The 19,742-nt window shown below is 47.8% G+C and overlaps 1 protein-coding gene across 1 annotated transcript in view; it reads right to left on the minus strand.

Moving 5' to 3' along the window:
• Hdac4 (histone deacetylase 4) overlaps positions 1 to 19,742 on the minus strand; it is a 275,958-nt gene that overhangs the window by 107,428 nt on the left and 148,788 nt on the right. The window contains exon 4 of the mRNA XM_037210476.1: positions 9,827 to 10,068. Within this exon, the coding sequence (XP_037066371.1) occupies positions 9,827 to 10,068 (242 nt within the window). The remainder of the gene's footprint in view (positions 1 to 9,826; positions 10,069 to 19,742) is intronic.

Consider the following 19,742-nt stretch of genomic DNA (forward strand, 5'->3'; position numbering starts at 1 on the left):
CTCCTACCTTCAGGTTCCTGTCCTACTTGAGTTCCTGCCCTGACTTCCTTCATGATGAACTGTGATGTGGAAGGAGAAGCTGAATAAACCCTTTCCTCCCCAAGTTGCTTTGGTCATGGTGTTTCACTACAGCAATAGTAAGCCCAATTAGGACAGCTGGAGAACACACAGTCTATCATGGTGGGGACCAGTCAGGAAGCAGAGAGAAGAATGCTGGTGCTCAGTTTACTTTCTCCTTTTTATTCAGTCCAGGACCCCAGCCTGTGGAACAGTGTTGCCCATATTTAAGGTGTATCTTCCCAATTCTCAATTAATACAATCTAGAATGCCATCACAGACACACCAAGATGTTTGTCTCCTAGGTTATTCTAGGTTCTGTCAAGTTGACAATATTTAAAAAGTTAAGGGTGTTTTTCTGATTAAAACTAATACTAAGGGGCTGGAGAGATGGCTCAGCAACTAAGAGCATGGGTTGCTCTTCCAGAGGACATGAGTTCAATTCTCAGCACCAATATGGCACCCAACTGTCTATAACTCCAGTTCCAGGGCTTATGATACCCTCGCACAGGCATATATGCAGACAAAACACCAATGAACATAAAATAAAAATAAACTCTGTGTGTGTGTGTGTGTGTGTGTGTGTGTGTGTTCCAAACGTGGAACTAAGCATAAGCAGATCACCTATAGTTGATCGCTTATAGTCCGGGGCATCTAGCTCAGCAATATGGTAAATCTAGACTCAAAACCACCCACAGGCATTGAGCCAACTTCCTCACATTACTGGGCCTCATACTGTATAGTTGGATTTGTATAGCCCTTTAAGCATATCCAGTATTTTCAATAAAAGCTGGTCCCTGACTCATTTTGATGCTTAGAGATGGACTCCTACACCCAACAGCTGGCCTGATGTACTAGAGACTGTTCTACAACTGCTAGGCTTATCACTTGGAATGAGTGAATTTATTACGTATATAGCAAGCAAAGTAACAGGATAAACAGCAAGTAGCAGATAGACAAAAACAACAGATAGATAAACAACTGTAAAACACCATTAAGCTGGGTAAGCACAGCATCAGAGGAGACTTCAGGCTTAAATAACTGGGAAAGCCCCACTGAGACAGTCTGCTGGAGTTGCCAACAGAAAATGTCTATGGTGCAGCAAAGTGTCCCTTCACTTCAGGTGAGGCTTCCAACAAAAGAACAAACAGTTGGGGGCTGGAGAGATGGTTCAGAGGTTAAGAGCACTGGCTGCTCTTCCAGAGGTCCTGAGTTCAATTCCCAGCAACCACATGGTGGCTCACAACCATCTGTAATGAGATCTGGTGCCCTCTTCTGGCCTGCAGGCATACATGCAGGCAGAGCATTGTATACATAATAAATAAATAAATCTAAAAAAAAAAAAAAAAAAAAAAAAAGAACAAACAGTGGTAGATAGATATCATCCAGTTCTGCTCACCACATCGAGCAGAAACCAACTGGGTTGGTTGAGCTAGTCCGCTGGAGCTCTGATTGAGCTCTCTCTATGGCTGACCTTCCAGCTTCCTGTTCCCACTGCAGGCACTTGGATACTACAAGTCAAACAACAGTGGCCTCCTCTGTAAAAGGTTTACCTCCTAGGTACTCTCAACACAGGGTTTTATGCTCTCTGTCACAGAGAGCATACACCTATTCCCAGACAGGGGAACTTTGAGACTAACATGTTTGGGTCTGAAATGGGGAAGGGAACCCCACTTCCAGGGCCAGTTCTTCAGTTAGTTCAAACAATACATGACAATTTATCAGTAAAATGTACACTGCATACCCGTTCCATGTTGGGGGTACAGCCGCCTGCCTGCTTCCCAGAATGAAAGTATGCACTGATCTTGCCTCCATAGCACCCTCCTGGCTACAGTAACTTCAATCCTTACCCTCTGGGTGCCAGCAGGGCCAGAAGGTTGTCAGTGAACCCAGGATAGTCACACATCTGATGGCCAGAGTCAGCACAGAGTAGCCAGAGAAGGGCTACTATCACCTCTGATGTGGGCCAGATAGATCCAGTCCAGCTAGACTTCATACTTAACATGTTAACACCAAGGAAGAGATGAGAGTTGTCACCCTGTAGATGGGAACTACCAGAGACAGGCCAGATAGCAAGGGCAACAGCAGTGTAGCCCCTATGGGCACAAGTCCGCATGCCCCGTCCTTGCACACACCATTGTGGGACTCAAGCCAAGCTAAGCAAATGCATAATCTTTCTTCCCTTTCACTACTGCACAGACTTTTGCTACAGATGGACTCTGTTCAAGATCATGAGTGGCCGTGATGGTATAGCCTACACCAGTTTCCAAAGCAGCTTGTCCTGAAGCACAGCTGGCCTGTTCCCAAGCTTTCTGCACTGTGAAAGACCCATTAGTCTACCCAGATGTAGACTAACAGCTCCCTTGCCATCTACCCTCATATTATTTAAAAAAACAAAAAACGATAACATTGGAGATAAAACTAGGATAAGTCAAACACACTCTGGAAGAAAGCGTGAAATCCAAGTCTGGGGCAGAGTGTGAGGAAGGAAAGAGAGGAGACAACCAGACTGCTGTGTTGAGTCCCATCTGTCTTGACGGACCTGGACATTTGTTTCCTTAAAGCCACCAAGGCCAAATATGCTGTTCTGCAACTATACTCAAAGATGCTCAAAGAGCCTTTAAGGCAGATCTCATGTACTTTCCTGAGATAAGCACAGGGCAGGCACCATTATTCTCTTTAGCTGAAACATATTAACAGAGCAAAGAAATAAAGTCATCCATGGGCGTGAAGCTGTTGACTGGCAGGATGTGTGTTGTTTGTCCAGGGTTTGTAATGGAGCACCGGGGACTAAAATGTCCCAGGGCTCTCAATAAGAAACCATTTCCATCTCCACTCACTGGACCAACTGGCTCAAATCCAAAGGCAACCTCATTACAGCACCCTGGAAACAATCTATCCTTCCAGGTACGCCCAGCAGTGAGCAGCACCCCCCAGTGGGTCTGTCATTCACCATCTCCACCCGAAACCAGACACTTAAGTGTTAAAGACAAGCAGGTGCACCGTCCAGCAGTAAGGTCCAGGAAAGGGAGGTGAGCACCAACAGTGGAGCCCGTGCCAGGGTTGGAATAGGAGGTATCCCAGGGGCTGAACTACAGCATCACCAGGGTATAGGGTGTAAAGAACAGTGGAGGTGTCAGGAGGACAGAGATGGCAGGAGCAGTAGACAAGAAGATACAAGCACAGAGACCCAAAGCAGCACAGCAGCCTGCAGTGTGTGAGTGAGTGAGTGAGTGTGTGTGTGTGTGTGTGTGTGTGTGTGTGTGTGTGTTTTCTCAGGGAGGCTGTGCACCTCCTAGAGTATAGAGCTCTTCCAAGCCTCTCCCCATCCATCAACAGCTTAACACCAGCTTTTCCTTCAAGCCCTAGCTCAGCACTATACTCTCCTGCCCATGGTAGCTTTAGATCTGACCCTTCAGGTGCCAGCAGGGCCTAGTCTTCATCATCCTAACACACAGAAGGCATCAGAAAACCTGGGATAGCCATACAACTGATGGCCAGTGGCAGCAAAGAATGGCCAGTGTTACTGCTTATGTCCTACCATATCCAAGGTTTTATGAAGATTACCAACTTCCACTCTTACCTGGAAATACAATGAATCTCACTCTTGTCTGCAGACACCACAACCCAGAGGAGAAAGCAGAGTTAAAGGACATTTGGGAAACATGAAGCCTGATGCTCAGAAGCCAGGAGCTCCTGGCACAAATGAGGCATAGTCAGGATGGCACCAGAGTGGCCATCACTGCCCTTGGGCAAAAGGTAAAGTTGGGCCTGTCACAGAGAACCTCAAGCATGGGGCTGATCTGCCCCACTCCTGTGGCCTTAAGGCTGACCAAGTAACCAGGGACATGACTTCCCGGGTACCAGGCAGGGGCACAGGTTCCTTTCCAATCATGGGCTACTTGGAACAACAGGTAGTCTGAAGACTAATCTTTATTGTCAACTTGATGAGATTTAAAAACATCAAGAAAACAACCCTGGGTGCATCTATGAGATGTTCCAGAAAGATTTAAAAGATGAAAGGTCTTCCTTAAATGTGATAGTATCATTCCCTGGGCTGGAGCCCTAGATTAGAAAAAGAGAAAAGGTGGTAGGCATCAGAATTTGTCTCTGGTCCTGACAGATCCCAAATGACAAGCCACCTTGTACTTCTGCCACCATGCCTCATTGGCCATAGACTGGACCCCCTTTTCAACTGTGAGGCAGAATTAACCCTTCAAGCTGCTGTCTGTCAGGCATCTGGTCATAGCCACAAGGAAAGTGACCACACAGGTATAAAGCAAGCCAGAGTCCCTTTCCTCTGGTGCTGACTGCCTGAGTTTGAGTTGTAGTCTCCACCTGCTGGACTCTAGAGACTGGGGAACGGGACGGAGCACTTGGATGCTGCTGGGCCGTCAGAGGCAGCAATCTTGGCCAGCAAGAAGATGGTGGTAGGATCTAAGTCAGCACCCACACCTCAAAGCAGGGACTACCCCACAGTGCCAGGGAGAGCATCACTGATCTTCACAGAATTATGAAAATTTCAGTTAATTCAGGAGAATAATAAAAGGAAACAATTTTTGTTTGCAGGTAACATCAGTAACCCAGAAGACATGAAAACAAAATCAATCCCAGAAAATTCTATCCAGTTATTCTAGATAACACAAAAGAGTGAAATGCAGAGCTCATCTATAGACTGGCAGTAAGAGAGCAGGAAAAATAAAAATGCAGAAACAGATTTATCTGCAATAAAAACAAAAATACAAACTATCCCAGATTAAACATTTATATGCATTACATGAAAAATAAAAACAACAATTTACTAGGGTAGAAATTCGAGTCAAATAACTTTTTTTTTGGAGTATAAATTCAATCCTAGGAAGCTATTACCTAACAATTTCAAATGGTTCCCAGCATAATTGTGAAGACTTCATGAGAATGGCTGTGAAGTTCATCTGGGAAAGAAACAGGCCAGACAAGAGGGACAAGGTGTGGGGAGGCGGGCAGGCAGTCTAGCGTCTACGTGGGTATCACTGGAGCTGCCTGGTGCCAGCACAAGGATGTAGCAAGCTAGATAGAGGACAGACATATAAATATGCACGAGAGGGAACAGAGGTGGCATTTTAAATCTCTTCAGAAAGAACATTTGATTCATGATACGACAAGTGGGGAACTACTCTGTATCAAGTGAGAATGAACAGTGGAGGCTGGAATAATGTCCCTTATTCATAAAGAGCACTCCTACACCTACATGAAAAGACCAGCAATGCAACTGAAAATAGCAGAGACAATGTTAGAAGAAATGCAGACAGTCACAAGGCAAACAGAGATGGTTGACTACACTGGCAGCCATAGACGTGCACTGTGCGGGCTCATTTTCTACTGACTTTACACAGGTTACAGTTACCTAAGAGGAGGGACCCTCACTTGAAAAATGCCTCCATAAGACTGGGCTTGGGACAGGCCTGCAGTCTATTTTCTTAATGAGTGACTGATGTGGGTGGTGCCATCCCTGGGCTGGTGGTCCTGGGTTCTATAATAAAGCAGGCTGAGCAAGGCAGTAAGCAGCTCACCTCCATGGCCTCTGCATCAGCTCCTGCATCCAGGTTCCCATCCCAAGTTCCTGTCCTGATAAACTATAGATGTGGAAGCATAAGCCAATATAAATAAAATAAACCTTTTCCTCCCCAACTTGCTTTTGTTCATAGCGTTTCATCACAGCAATAGTAACACAAACTAAGACATGCAGGAAATGTGAGAGAGGATAGAGAGGCCAGCGAGGTAAGGACAGGTGGTCTAGGAGTGTCCCTGGTCCTGTCCCTCAGGCTCTAAGAGGAGTGGTCACTGCTTCTTGCTGTGGCTAACATGTTGTAGTACCAGCCCCACAGCAAGTCCCTGTGCCCAAGGGTCTTGTATCATGGCAGTGCAGATGCTCTTCTCTGCTCCACAGCAACATGCATGCTGTCTTAATCCTTCAGCTGCCTCCCACCCAGCCTCTCTGGATGCATCTGTGTCTATCCTAGGCTGAATGCTCTTGCAATTTCTGAGGAAGTTCTCTGTCTTGGAAAGCCAGTTCCTGTGCCACTCATTTTAGACTGGCCATCAGCCCCTCAGGTTGGGATACTGGATTTACATAGGAAATTCAATGATCAGAAAGGGAGATACTATGAATGCCAGAAAAACCAACAGCTACACAGGAAAGGTCATCTAACGCCTGTCCTAGGGAATTTAGCTGAACAGCACACGTATGAAAGTCACAGTAATTAAACATTTAATTCTTTAACCAGAAGGACAGGTGAGGCCACACCAGGCTCAGAAGGTTCATACATGTGCATTCAGGATGTAGTGAGTACGTGAGCAATCATCCTCCAGAGGACAGAACTTCTGTTCCAAGTCATGATGGAGAACAAGGCTGGCCATGTGTCTCTGGAGTGGCAGAGGGGCAGGGACCACTGCTACCTGCTAACCCCACGCTACTTTTCAAGTAGAAACGCTAGGAACGTGCATTACTTTGGTAGAGAATACTTCTAAATACTAAAAATAGTACTGCAAACCCACAAGGTGGCTATTCTAAGTCACTGTCTTGATCTTCCATGCCACCTGGGTCTGAAACAGCTACCACCTTTACAGGGGCAATTCCAGAAATTAATGCTAAGGGAAATGAGCAGAAGAGCAGGGCTTACAGCAGGGATAGGGTGATTCTGAGAATTACAACCCCTGGAAAGACCTTGTTTACCCCAAATTAACAACTGAAGTTCTACTTTAAAAACTACTCCTGTTCCAATTATAAATTCTATTCAAATTCACTGATGATTTAATGACACTAATTAGATTGTGTGTTCAAGAAATCTGTCTGACAAACACCACTGCCAAGTGTTGTTAACAATATGATGGCATGAAGAGAGTTTAAGCCATCAAAACAAAGGACTGCTAATGCAGTGACACAATTATATAGTCTAAAGGCTTTTATGATCTCAGTTTTAATGAAAAAATTAAAACACACAAAAAATGTATCCTTCAATTTCTATGATTCTGAGGTCCTATCTCAACGGCCAGCTCTACAGCCAGGTTTCTAGGCTTCCAGCGTCTCTCCTAGGGTCTAGAACTGTAGGGTAGAAAGGCATGCTCCTAGGGACTGAGCTGAGCTGACACCAGGCACCCGGTCACCCTGGCTGACGGGACCCTAACTCAAGGTTCTTTATATTCTTTATGCTTCTTGAAAATGCACATAGGCAGGGAGATTTATTCCTGAGACTCTTACTGCTTGAACCATGGGAACAGATAATCAACTGACAGGAGGAGAGCACAAAACTACTCCTCACCACACCTGATAGAGCCTCCCACTGCACACCCAGTCCTGTCTTCCTGCCATGCTGCTTGCTGCTGACAAGGCTCCTGTGTATAAACAGCTATGGGGAGGAGGAATGCTCAATGGCAAGGACACCACAGGTAAACTAAAACTCAGCAGAGCTCTTGAGTCTGTCTTTGGCCGGGATCCACACTGAATCTAAAGGAAAGTCAGTGCGTGCATAGGTATGGCTGGTTCTGAGGTAGCCAGGACAGTTAGGCTGTGTCCAGCCGAGGTCTACATCCCTGAACCTGTGTCTCATGTCACAGGGCTCACTCTATTGCTTACTCTGAGGACAGAGAGGACCTTTGACCTATCCTCATTATCACCACCCAAATGCCTGGAATTAGCCTAGGTATATCCCTGGCAGAGTGCCCGTGTTCAGGGCCATCCTTCAGAGAGGGACTTAGCCCAGAAACCCGACTACAGTACCAGCCTCTGGGACAGGATCTCCAAAGCACAGCAAAAGCTCAAGGTTACAAGACAGACATCCTACAGGCCTGTCCAGAGCTGCAGTGCAGCAGCAAGACCTGGAAGCACAGGGAGGGGACAGACCGTGAACTTGTAAAAACAAACGGTGAGACGGGGTCATGCAGAGACTAAGACAAGCAGCCTGGTGAGGTGGCATTCTGTCAGCTGGCACACCAGGGTCACTGGGTGCCATTACCTGGAATGACTTCTACTGTTTTCCAGCTGGCATATGGCCCCTGCCTGAGGCCAGTCTCAAACACCCAGCTCCTCGTCCTGGAAAACACGGCCCCATGGGAAGTGGGCCTGGCCGTCCAGAGCAGAGCACTAGGCAACTGTAAGCAAGGCTTTCTTCCCTTGGCCTGATGTTGGCCTCTCCTACCAGGCAGGAAAGGACTGGGAGTGTGAAGAGCCTAGTGCTGATGGAGTCCTTAACTAGCCGCCCCCCTCCCCCCGCCCCCCAACCCAAGAGAACAGAGCAACAGCAGGAGCAGCAGCAACAGCCCTGCATCCCAGGACGACTACCCAAGACCCTGGCCTCCTTGTAGACAGCTCTCAGAGCCCTGAGTGAGGTTTCCTAGATCCTCTTTTCTTATAAGGCCCAAGCAGGACAATGTTCTCAGCACACACATTCCTGAAAGGGGAACCAGGGCTGCTGCTGGGCCTGCTCACCAGGGCAGGCAGGGCTCCGTAATGTGTTATCTGAACCAGGAACAGCTTGTGCAGTCTCCTCAGCAATCCACATCATGACCTACAGACAGAAGTCATTGCCCAGGGCCCTCCATGGTTGGAGACTGCTCTGGTGATGGCAGCACTGCAGAGGTGCTTAGTGCCAATCCAGGCTCAGGGGTCTTAGATGCTGGGCGCCATCTTGGTCCTACTGGGTGGGCAAGGTGGTTCTGGGAAAGTACTGCTGGGAAGTGAGTAGCCACCATACATCCTCCATTCCGAGCCCAGCTAGGCCTCCTTCAGGCCTACCTTGAGATTACCCTGACCAACACAGTGCAATCACACGAGACTTGGCAGGAGCCAGTGGCTGTTCCTGAATCCCTGACCTGCAGAAATCATTATTGCTGAAACCGTGATGTGTTGGGTGATTCTGTTACACAGCTGTGGGCAACTTGTACAACTGGTATGGGAGGCTTTATGCTTTAATGTGACTACTGCAGATGGTTTTTACTGGACAGTGTGGCTCAACATGGTTCTTAGTAGAGACATTCCTGGCCTTATAGCCTCACCATATAGCATCTACATGCATGTTTCTTTCCACTTATTTAATTTAAATTCTGGGATCAGATTGAGCAACTATAGAGAGTAAGCATTAAAAAGGTCTTTGTTAACAGTTTTTTTCTTCCTTGTTCTTTTTCTTTTTTGGGGTGAGGGCGTTTAATTATGAAAAGTCAATGGGAAAATCTGATGAAAACCACAACGAACCCTGAGTCCTCTGAGGTGTCCACCACTTTGGGCCTGTTTTCTCACTGGCTATTTTCTTACATGGGTATGCACTTTTAGAAAAAAACTTCTACACCATGAGTTCCTGTGTCCTCTGCAGGAGCCATAAGGCCTAGGACATTTACAGCAATCTTATGGTGAGGGTCACCTGGTTCCTGGATCTTGACACTCTGGGTCCTTCTTGGGGACAGAAGGAATCACGTGCCACCCAGAGGCTATCTGGTTCTCAGGTCTTAGCATTCCATGGATGATCCCAATCCTGAGGACAGAAGGAGCAGGTGTCACCCAGAAGTTACCTGCCTGGTCCATGGGTCTAAGCACCAGATGGGTGCTGCCCATCATGGGCACAGAAAGGGCAGCTGTCACCTGTCCATACCTCAGCACTAGATGAAATCACACCAACCATGGGGAAGAAGCAGGGGTCACCCAGGGGTAGCTAGTCCACATGTCTCAGCCCTCCACGGGTGAACAGACCCTGGACAGAAGGACGGGTATGACACGGAACCCAAGGATGCTGCTCACCTTGATGTGTTCATGCAGCTGGGCTTCATGCTGCCGGGACAGCTGCTCGTGCTGGCGCTGGAACTCAGCAATGAGGATCTGCCGCTGGATCTGCTGCTTCTGCTTCAGTGCTAGAAGCTCCTGCTGCAGCTGCTGCTCCCGCAGCGCGGGTTCCAAGGGCAGAGAGAACTGGTGGTCCAGGCGTAGGTCCATGGGTACTGCTGCAGGGGCCACTTGCAGAGGCAGCGCCGTAGCCACGTCCACTGTGGAGAGAGTACAACATGGGAGAATGGGTCACTGAGGCAGCAAGGCTAGCCCTGGGGTCTGGGTCCTTCTTCCCTGTAAAGCCTAGATGACAACTATCATGGGATGTTAGCGGCTCAAAGGGCATCTGGTGTCCCTTGGTCAATGGCCTGACAGGCTCAAAGCACAAAGCTCAGGGAATCCTGGGGCTCTGTCCTCAAGCACAAAGATCTCAGGGCAGTGGCAGATCTGGCCAGGAGACACACTTGCATGGAGTTCTTACTCCCTACCCTTTGCCAAAGTGGAGGGCTCCACTCTCAAGGGACCCTATTGCAAACCCAACGGCCCACCTGACGTCATATTGAAAAGTCAATAAAGGGAAACTACAGTAAAAGGCTCCGCTTAGCCATGCGAGGAGCCAAGTGCCAGTACTTGGATGGGCAAACCGCCTGTACTTTGTTTCTGCCCCTTCTCCTAATGAAGCCACTGCAGAGCTATGTATGAGCCTCAAGAACAGTGTGTGCCATAGAAGTGGTCCAGATAGACACTCAAGCGGAGAGCCTGTTGCCATGGTAAAATAAGCACCCTCTTGAAAAACATGTTTACCCAACCGACTGCAGCCAATAAAGTGTGCTCCTGGCGGGCAGCATGAGCGTTCATCAGTGTGTTCTGCACTCACACTGTGCCCATGTTCTGCCAAGGAGAGGCCACCGCGATTCTGATTTAAAGCAGAAGCTGAGTCAGTCTCGGTGCTTACAAAATTAATTGCAAATTAAAGCAAGAGAAACAATGTGGAGGAAAGGTAAGTTTTCAATTATCAACACAGGGTCAGGGAGATGGATAAGTGTATGAGCAAAGGTACCTGCCACCATGCCTGACAACTTGAGTTCAGTCTCCAGCACCCATGCAATGGAAGTGCAGATCCAACTCTTGAAAGCTACCCTCTATCTATCTTTTACAAGTGTGCCATAGCATGCATGACCTACCCACCTATGCAGGTACACAAATGCACATATGCAGGTACACAAAATTTTTAAACCATAATTAATGATAAAAGAGTAAGTGTCCAACTTGAAGCGGCCCCTCACGTGTCACAGGCCGTTAGTTATGAGCAGTGTGTCATGCATGGGGCTCCTTCCTGTGTGGCGCTTCCATACAGCAGCTGTCAACAGGCATCTCTGCAGACAGTCCCTGGGTTAGGGCAAAGGCTCTGTGGACCCTACCTCCAGAAAGCCCCTCCCTCCCCACTGCCCTGGATGCAGGGCTTCATCTGCCCCCACACAAGCACTGAGCCCGAGGGAAGGAGGCAAGAACACTGTCCCCTGGAAGGGACTCAAGGTTAGAGGGAAGTTCAAGTGCAACACTGGTGGCAGGTGCCTGACGTCAGCTCCTGTCCCTTATGGATTTCGCCTTAACTAGAGTCCTCTAACAGTGGCTATTCTGTACCCTTGCTTCTTGCTGAATTTTTAGGGCTTTCTACTCACAGATGCAGGATGGTCTTGGACCAAGACCTGCCTGAAGCCCTCTCCCTAGGTTTATAAACCATATTTGACAATCTTGAGCCCACAGACTTGAGTAAGAAAGGTGCTTGTTTCTATTGGTCCCCTGTAGCCACTCCTACACAGCAACTCCCAAAACTGGCCTTAGTGGCCAAATGATTGGATCCCTGGTCCCAGGACTCTTCCTTGTCCTTCTAGGGTAAGGCTGGGAAGAGATCTAACAGTCACCAGAACCCTAGAGAGAGTACAGGATAGGACCAAGGAGGGAGGGGTATAGCCATAATGTAGACCCTCTTGGGTTCCCCATGAAAATCACCATCTTCACATCCCATGTCCCTGCACCACCCTGGTTTGTGATCTGGCCCTGTGGTCACCACTAAGTCCTCCAGGGCTAGACTGACAGAGGGGTAGGAGCAGATAGAACCCAAGAAATATCTGGGCCTTGAGACAGCAGCCTGCCCAGCCACAAGAAGACCAAGCAAGTGTAAGGCAACTGGAGATCTTCATGTCCAACAAAACCCCCCCAGAGGTCCATGAGACTACCTGGTCTTACCAAGCCAATGCTTCTGCTCCTCCTCATCAAGGAGGCAAGGCTCTGGCTACTTACAGAGATGTTTGCTTTCTGTACCTTGGCTCAAGCTAGGTACACTCTAAGCTTTTTATTTGCTATATGCTTGCACCATGGGCAGGATTCTCTCTCTCACACAGGAACAAAGACTGGATTACTTATCTTTCCTTTTTGTCCTTTTTGATCTCTTTTATTATAAAATGAAACAAGATGGAAAAATACAAATAATTCAGGTTTTATAGAACAACATTATTTCCATGTTTACTCAGTTTCTCTTTTAAGGATAAGACATTGTAGAGGATAAGGAATTAAAGGGGACCACTTCCTGAAGGAGACTCAGGGCAAGTTCCTTCCTCAGGGGCCAGCTGTGCTGTCCGACTGAGCAGTAGGTAACTGCAGGTGCTTCTTGCTGGGGTTTTACCTATCCCCCAGTTTGAACTCACAGCCTTTAACCTGTCAATCTCTTGATTAAATGAGACTGCCGCAAGCTGGTTAGCTTGCCTCTGACTGCCTAGGATAAGTCACATCATCTTTCTTAGTTATACACACATATGGTCCCTGATGGGCTTAGTCTGTGGCCACTTTATTTTAGAATATGAATTGACTAGGGGTGAAAACTAGCCTATAATTAATCAATTATATATTCTTAATGTCTGGTTAAACAGGATAGTTTAGTTTAAATAAAAACACATGAAAAATTAATGAAACCATGACACTGTCTCACAGCTTGTAAACTATCTTTTCCTGTATTACTTCACTTGGCTCTGGGGGAGAGGGCAGGTGTGACTCCTGCTACAATTTTGCTGACATGACCTACGATCTTACATATTAACAAGGTTGTATCAAAGATGCTGGGCACAAGAGCATGCTATCTGCCCATTTCTAATTTCCACAGAGGGGTACCATTAGGCATGCCTAGCATCTCTTTAAAAAAACCAAATACACAACCTTTAAAAGGATTGTTTTGGTTAACTTCAAGAACATGATAGGCCAGTCATTTCTACTACTGTATCCACATACTGGTAACAAGGATGGCGGGGCTGGTGAGATGACTCAGAGGTTAAACACACTTGCTGCTCTTCTAAAGGACCAGAGTTCAGTTTCCAACACCCATGCTAAGTGGCTCACAGCTGCCTATAACTCCAGCTCCAAGGGATCTAATCCCTTCCTTTGGCCTCTGTGGGGCACAGCCGGTACAAAACTGAATGCTTAGGGACTGGCAGGGCAGAGTGTGCAGAGGGCAGCTGGGGATGGGATGCTTAGCTCCAGGCAGTGGCCAGACTGAGCTGCTCAGCAGCTCCACCTCAGTCACAGGGCAGAATGACAGCCAGCTGGGACAATTTCCATAGTAGTTCTTCGGCCCTGAGGCTGGCCTTAGAGCCTGTTACAAGGAAAGCACCTTCACACTTGGTCCAAAGGATACTAATGTGAGTGTGCTAACAAATGACCCTCTTTCTTCAATCAGAGGCCAGCTACACAGCACTGATACACTTCCCATTGCAACACAGGCAGTATAGCTCCTGAGCTGCGGGTCAAAGGTGGCGAGCACCCCACCAAGTAATGTAAAGGGGTCGTGGGGTTCTCTGAATGTGGGCAGGGCATACTCTTTGAAGAAGAGCGGGGAGAGGGGACTCGGAAGGTGCTTACCATGCACTGAACATAGCCTTATCATAACAAACTAAATCTGAAGACAGGGCAGGACAGATCGCATTGTTTGTTTTGAATTTTGTTGCTTCTTTACTCAATATGCTCAATTTACTGATGTTTTAGTTCCTCAGGCACTATTTTTAAAGCTGTAATTGAAGTGTAACCCTGAGTATTTAAGGTGCCCTAAATCTGTAAGCCAGACTGAAAGGTGAGTGGAATGGCACCATGCCCACCACACAGGATGAAGACGGCTGGACCTCCTCTTCACTCAAGCGTCATCCATGTTTACTGCCCCACAGGTATCTGACCTTTCTGTACAAGTACCATCTATCCCAAAGGTCAGTTTCTGCCCAGATCTTCTTTTCCAATCCCTAATTCATGAAATGCATGATGGCCAGGCCCCATTCCCTAACTTCCAGCAGCCCAACAGCTAAAGAGGAAGAAGCCAAGGGCAGGGCTAATTCCAAGCTCTCCTGTTGTGAGCTCTGTGTGGACTACAGGTCTCTGAGGGTACCTACACTGAGGGTTGAAGAAAAAGGGAGATCTTCTCTCCCACAGTCCAAGAACCGCGAAGCCAGCAAGACCCATGTGAGAGTCCACTGAGACCCTCCTCAAATCCACAGTGGGCCTGCTCTCAACTGTTGGACACGAAGAGCAGAAAGGGTGGTGTTGGGAACCAGCACTGTCTGCAGTGGAGTCTGCCAGTGAGCTCCAAAAAGCATTTCCTTGTTACACTGAGTGCTGGGAAGGGACCGAAAGACTGCCTGGACCTGCATCGTGAAGTGCCAATCAGAACTCCATTCTTGGCTACAGAAGCTGAGAGGAAGTAGATCAAAGGCCCCTTGTTACCTGCGACTCACATCCCATAACTTAATTACTGTTGTTGTTTCCTCTCAAGTAAGGCCACCTTGGCAGATACAAAATGAGGCCTGGAACCGACACAGGCAAGGAGACTTGGCCAAGGGCTCCTGAGAACATGGCCTGCCCATCCCCACAGCCATCATCAGGAGGCCAAGAGGCGTGGCTGTAGCTCTGCTCAAGTGCCAGCTGCAGAGATTGAGGCCATGGTCCCCATTCACTCATGAGAGGACGGCACTGGCAGTTGCGTCAAGAATGACTTGTGCTATTTCTGTATCAAAACCACTGGAAATGCCACAAGTTCCTAACAGAGGCTGCTGGTGCTTTTGACCCAGGGCTCCAGGAGAAGAAAACGAAATCCTCTCTTCTTAAAGAACATAGCATCAAAACAAAACCGCCTGTATTCTCAGGAATAGTCTATGGAGGGCTGAAAACCCCTCCATAGGCTGTGCTTTGAAAAGCTTATCAATACAATTGGACCTATGACGTCAGTGAGGACACAAAGACCACATTCAGTGCTCCAAGGAGAAAGGCAGGTCTGCTGGGAGCAAGCCCTCCTACAGGAAAAGCCTCCAGCTCTCCCCCCAGACCCTGCTTTCCATTACGCGGGTCACTCCTCTTTCCCTGACACCATTTCACACCATCACACAGACACGGAATGAAAGCAGCACTGTTCAGGAAATATACCAGAGTCGAGGGTCGCCTCAGTAAAGAATAACTCATTCAGCTCCAGGGAAAAATAATAGATATTTCAACTATGTAACCATGACTTCCTCTCACTGACATTTGCCTGTATGGGGGTGGGGGGAGAGTTAGGGTGGGAGAAGGGAGGGTGAGGACACTGGCGTGTCATCGACATCCAAGGGCACAGTCATCAAGTAAAAGGACAAAAAGGAACACAGTTCACATGCCACCTCAGCACAGAGTCACTCTCACCGAGTCCCTGGGAACCCCATGAACCTACCACCCTCTTGCTTCTCTGTGGCACAGGCAATCCTGAAAGTGTAGTCCCTCTCTGGTCAGAATAAAGGCAGTGGGCCTAAGTGAGATACAATGACACATGACAGGCTAAGGTCGAAGAGTTCTTTGGAGCCCAATCGTCTAGGACAAATGACTAGAGCCTATCTGGGGCAAGTATATGAGTGACGCCAAGCAGCAAGGACTGCCCAGCACTGTGTCTGGTGGGGACTCAGGAGGACTTCCCATGATCCAGGAAGCAAGTTGCACAGCATTGCTCTTCTCCCTGTACCGCGGCCACTCTAGGACTCAGGTGCAGCTGAGCAGCCTCTGAGGAAGGCCCTCAGAGGAAGCAGTGTCCTCAGGTAACGGAGGTGGCGGGGCTAAGAGTAGGTGGAATGATGTGGTTCAAAATAGGTCTACACGGACTCAACTGGGTACCCAGTCCTTAAGAGAGCAGCAGCAGCAGGAGCAGGCCAGCCGCAGAAACGCCTGTCTTTAAAGGTCCACTTGCTCCCATGTGGCCAGGCATCCTGGGCTCCCGCACAACTTCCTACCAAGATTTGCCCTCCCCATCATCTCCTGGCCTAAGTCCTACGGTATTCTCCCATCACTTCTGTTACACTTCTTGCTCTTGGTTTCTTCTCATTCTGCAGCAACTCAGACCAAACTGGACTTGGAAGAGGAGGTTTGAGAGGTACTCTCACATGTGTGAAAATGTGCTTCCTTTGGCTATGGACAGCACTCCAGATTGAAAACCATTCCTTCAGAAATGTGAAGACAATGATGAGCCATGTCTTCTTATTGTTGAATCTGCCACTGAGAACAGGAAACCATCTTATCTGGACCCTGAATTGTGACTTTTTTCCCCTGATGTACAGAAACCACCTACTTGGGCTCCCTGTTCTCAAGCTCTGTATCCTGTGCAAAGACCTCCCTGGTCCTTCAGTGCTCAGTGCTGCTCTCCAGCTGAGGGATATTTCCCATGGGTAGTTCAGGGTCACTCTGGGTCAATTCTTTCAAAACCACCTATTTTCTGGATCTTCACAGGCATAATAATGAGTCTTCTGAACCCCATCTTTCTTTCCCATTACTCCTAGCTCCCTCTTTTTTCCTTATACCTAATGGATTTCTTTAAATGTTTTCATTATTTCCACTATTTCACCTTCGATAAACCACAGAGCCACATTTAAAGAACAATCGCTCCCGGGCATTTACGCTGTCCAGTCCCATAGCATTTGGGGGCATGGAACAGCCCAGGTAAATCATGGGGGTATCCTTTTCTCAGCAGTCCCCTGTTTCCCAGTCTGGCCTGGGCCACCTGTCTCAGGTGGAAGAGAACTGAGTGGATTCTCACACTGAGCTTCTCAGAGGGCATCAGCTAGAAGCCCCATCTTGGTGTCATGGCCTCTGCTAAAGAGGACCATTCCTATTTCAGCCCTGGAGAACAAAGGCTGAGCCTTGGAAGCCTCTGACCTGGGTCAGAGTGACCTGGGTCCCTGTTCTAGTTATACATCCAAGTCCTCAACTCAACTGTGTCCCTAGGCAGAGGACCTCTGGTCACAGTCTGTAGTCAACAAACCTTCAATGGACACCTCAGAAGGGAAGCAGTGGCATCCAGCTCAGCAAAGGGTGGGGTTCTGCCTCCACATCACCAGGCTCCTTCATCCCTTTTCCTGGGGGAAAGGCATTCTGTGGCATATCACTCTGTGCTCTGGAGAGGGATCTGGCTTTTGGTCTGCCAGGTACGCTGAGGTTTCCCAAACCTGCTTTTCACATTTCTGGATGTGTCCCTTGTATCCCTCACCCTTGCTGGCTTATGACCCTTCCCTAGAATGTTCATCCTTAAGTGTTTGGGGCAATTTCAAAAGCAGCACACAAAACAAGGCCAGTGAAATGGCTTAGTGGGTGGACGTGAAGAGTTGAGTTCCAGCACCAGAACCCACGTGGTGGAAGGAGAGAACAGACATGTACGATATCCAAATCAATTAGTAAGAATTCCATTGCTATCCTGTTGCCCAAAAATAATGGGTTTATGCTCTGTTTCAATCAGGACCCAGTAAGGTCAAGCACTACCAGAGAACTGTATCTCCCAAAGCTACTGTGATACACACACACACACACACACACACACACACACACACACACACACACACACCAGTCAGAAACACTTGCTACCTGCCCTATAGCTCTACTGATGACGCTTGCCTGGATCAATGAACTCCCGGCCCTGGCTTTCTGTCAACTGTATGTTCTTAGGGCCTAGCAGATTTGGCTGTGATTTTCCAGCAAGAGCAGGAGAGCCTGGTGGCAGGCGACTGGGACAGCCCAGGTGGGTATTAGCACTAACCATGCCTGCTGCCAACAGCACTCTTCTGGTCCTACAGCTGCTGTTTCATGTGCTCGATGGGTTCTTCACTATAAAAAAAGGCAGGGCAAGTGCTTAACTCCCCTCCCCCCCTTTTTTGGCTAAGTTTTAAAAATGATGAGTGGTCTCGCAGTATGGGTAGTGTGTTTTACAATGTCTTATGTCCTAATGACCTGGGTCTCTCTTAGCTGCAGATCTCAAAGATACTCAAACAGTACTGTCCTCAGCCACAGGGAATCTTGGGGCTGGTCCAAGTTCTAAAACACAAAGGTTTCAGAATAGCTCTGTTTCTGATGGGACATGATGGCCTGTTCTTACAACTGTCTTGCCCTTGACATGGGTTACATGTTTAGCAACAAGACTCTGGCTATTAGGGTGATTGCTATTATGGGTTGGGACTTAGGACATGTTATGTTCTTACTGTCATTCTTGTACATCTCTAAATCGAATGAAATTACACGTGTTTCAACCTCCATCTTGCCTTGGAACTTCAGAGCACAAAACTTATTAAAACTATCACTCACAAGGACTGAAAAGCTCTATCTAGACGCCACTCAAAATTCTGATTTATCTGCAATAACTTCTCTCCCAAAGATGTCTGAAATGGAATTACAATTATTTAATGTGCACATGAGCATGCAGGTGCAAATATATGAAGGAGGTATGGTGGAAATGTCACAAGCACTTTCCAAGACAAACATCCACGAATGTTTTGTAGGGAAGAGCCACAACCCAATGACACTGCCTGAGCCTCACAGGCAGGGAGGTCTTCTGCACCATCTTTCTGTGCCTCGCTGCAATGCTTGTATGCAATGCTAAGAAATCTTGTTAACAATTCACCAAGATAGAAAACATGCTTGAAGAAGAAAATGAGGATACAAACAGAGGATGCTTTGTAGTGCTTTCTTTTCAGCTGAAACCAAAATGTAAAGAAACGTATTTGTGAGTGTGTATATGGAAAGGTTTTCCATTTGGCACTGGGCAGGAGAGACACATACCATATACAGCTTATGCTAAATGTAATCTCTAAGCTGAATCTTCCATGAACAATTCTGGAAGTCAGTAAATGGTGGCATACTTTTCTAGGTACTGATTCACCCCACATTTCTGTATTCTGTAATGAAAGATAAACTGTTGTCTCCAATCCTACAAGAAAGACTGCTCCACGCCAGAAACAGGAAAGCTGTATAGGCAGTCCCCTTTTCTTCCCAGTATCTTGGTCCATACCATGCCCTGTCTGTAGGCTGGCCTGTTGGAAGCCATATGTATGTATATACTGACTTCTTTCATGTGCATAAGGATTCCACAAGAGTCAGTGCAACTGTGTCCTATCAGAGAAATGTAACACACGTTGCTAAGTTAAGTTGCTGGTTGACCCATAGCTAGTCAGCACCAAGTCCAGGAAAGGCCCCAGTATGTACAACTGGCATCAGGAATCCTAAGGAAGATGTACAGCCCAGGGATAGCTAGGACTCATAGCCCAGTCAGGGCGGCAGTTCTCAGGGTGGGCAGGGTCAGGAACCAAGCTCAGGCCCAGGTCCCATCCCACGGCTGCCAACTAGCCTCAAGGAGCCCCCACTGCACTGACACAATCTGGGTACCCTAGAGCTTGAGAGTCTGTGTTCTGGAACCGACAGTCCACCATTACACAGCTCCCCTTTTAAGGAGAAATGCTCAGAGATGTATGGTAAGAACACCAGGGATGAATCCCTCACTAAAGGGTTTGCCTGACCACTGGCTCCTCCTTTTAGCTGAGACTTGGGTTCTGTTCTTAAGCAAAAGCTGATCCTCAACTAC

This window comes from Peromyscus leucopus, chromosome 13 (assembly GCF_004664715.2).
Source record: "Peromyscus leucopus breed LL Stock chromosome 13, UCI_PerLeu_2.1, whole genome shotgun sequence".
Classification (NCBI taxonomy): Eukaryota; Metazoa; Chordata; class Mammalia; order Rodentia; family Cricetidae; genus Peromyscus; species Peromyscus leucopus.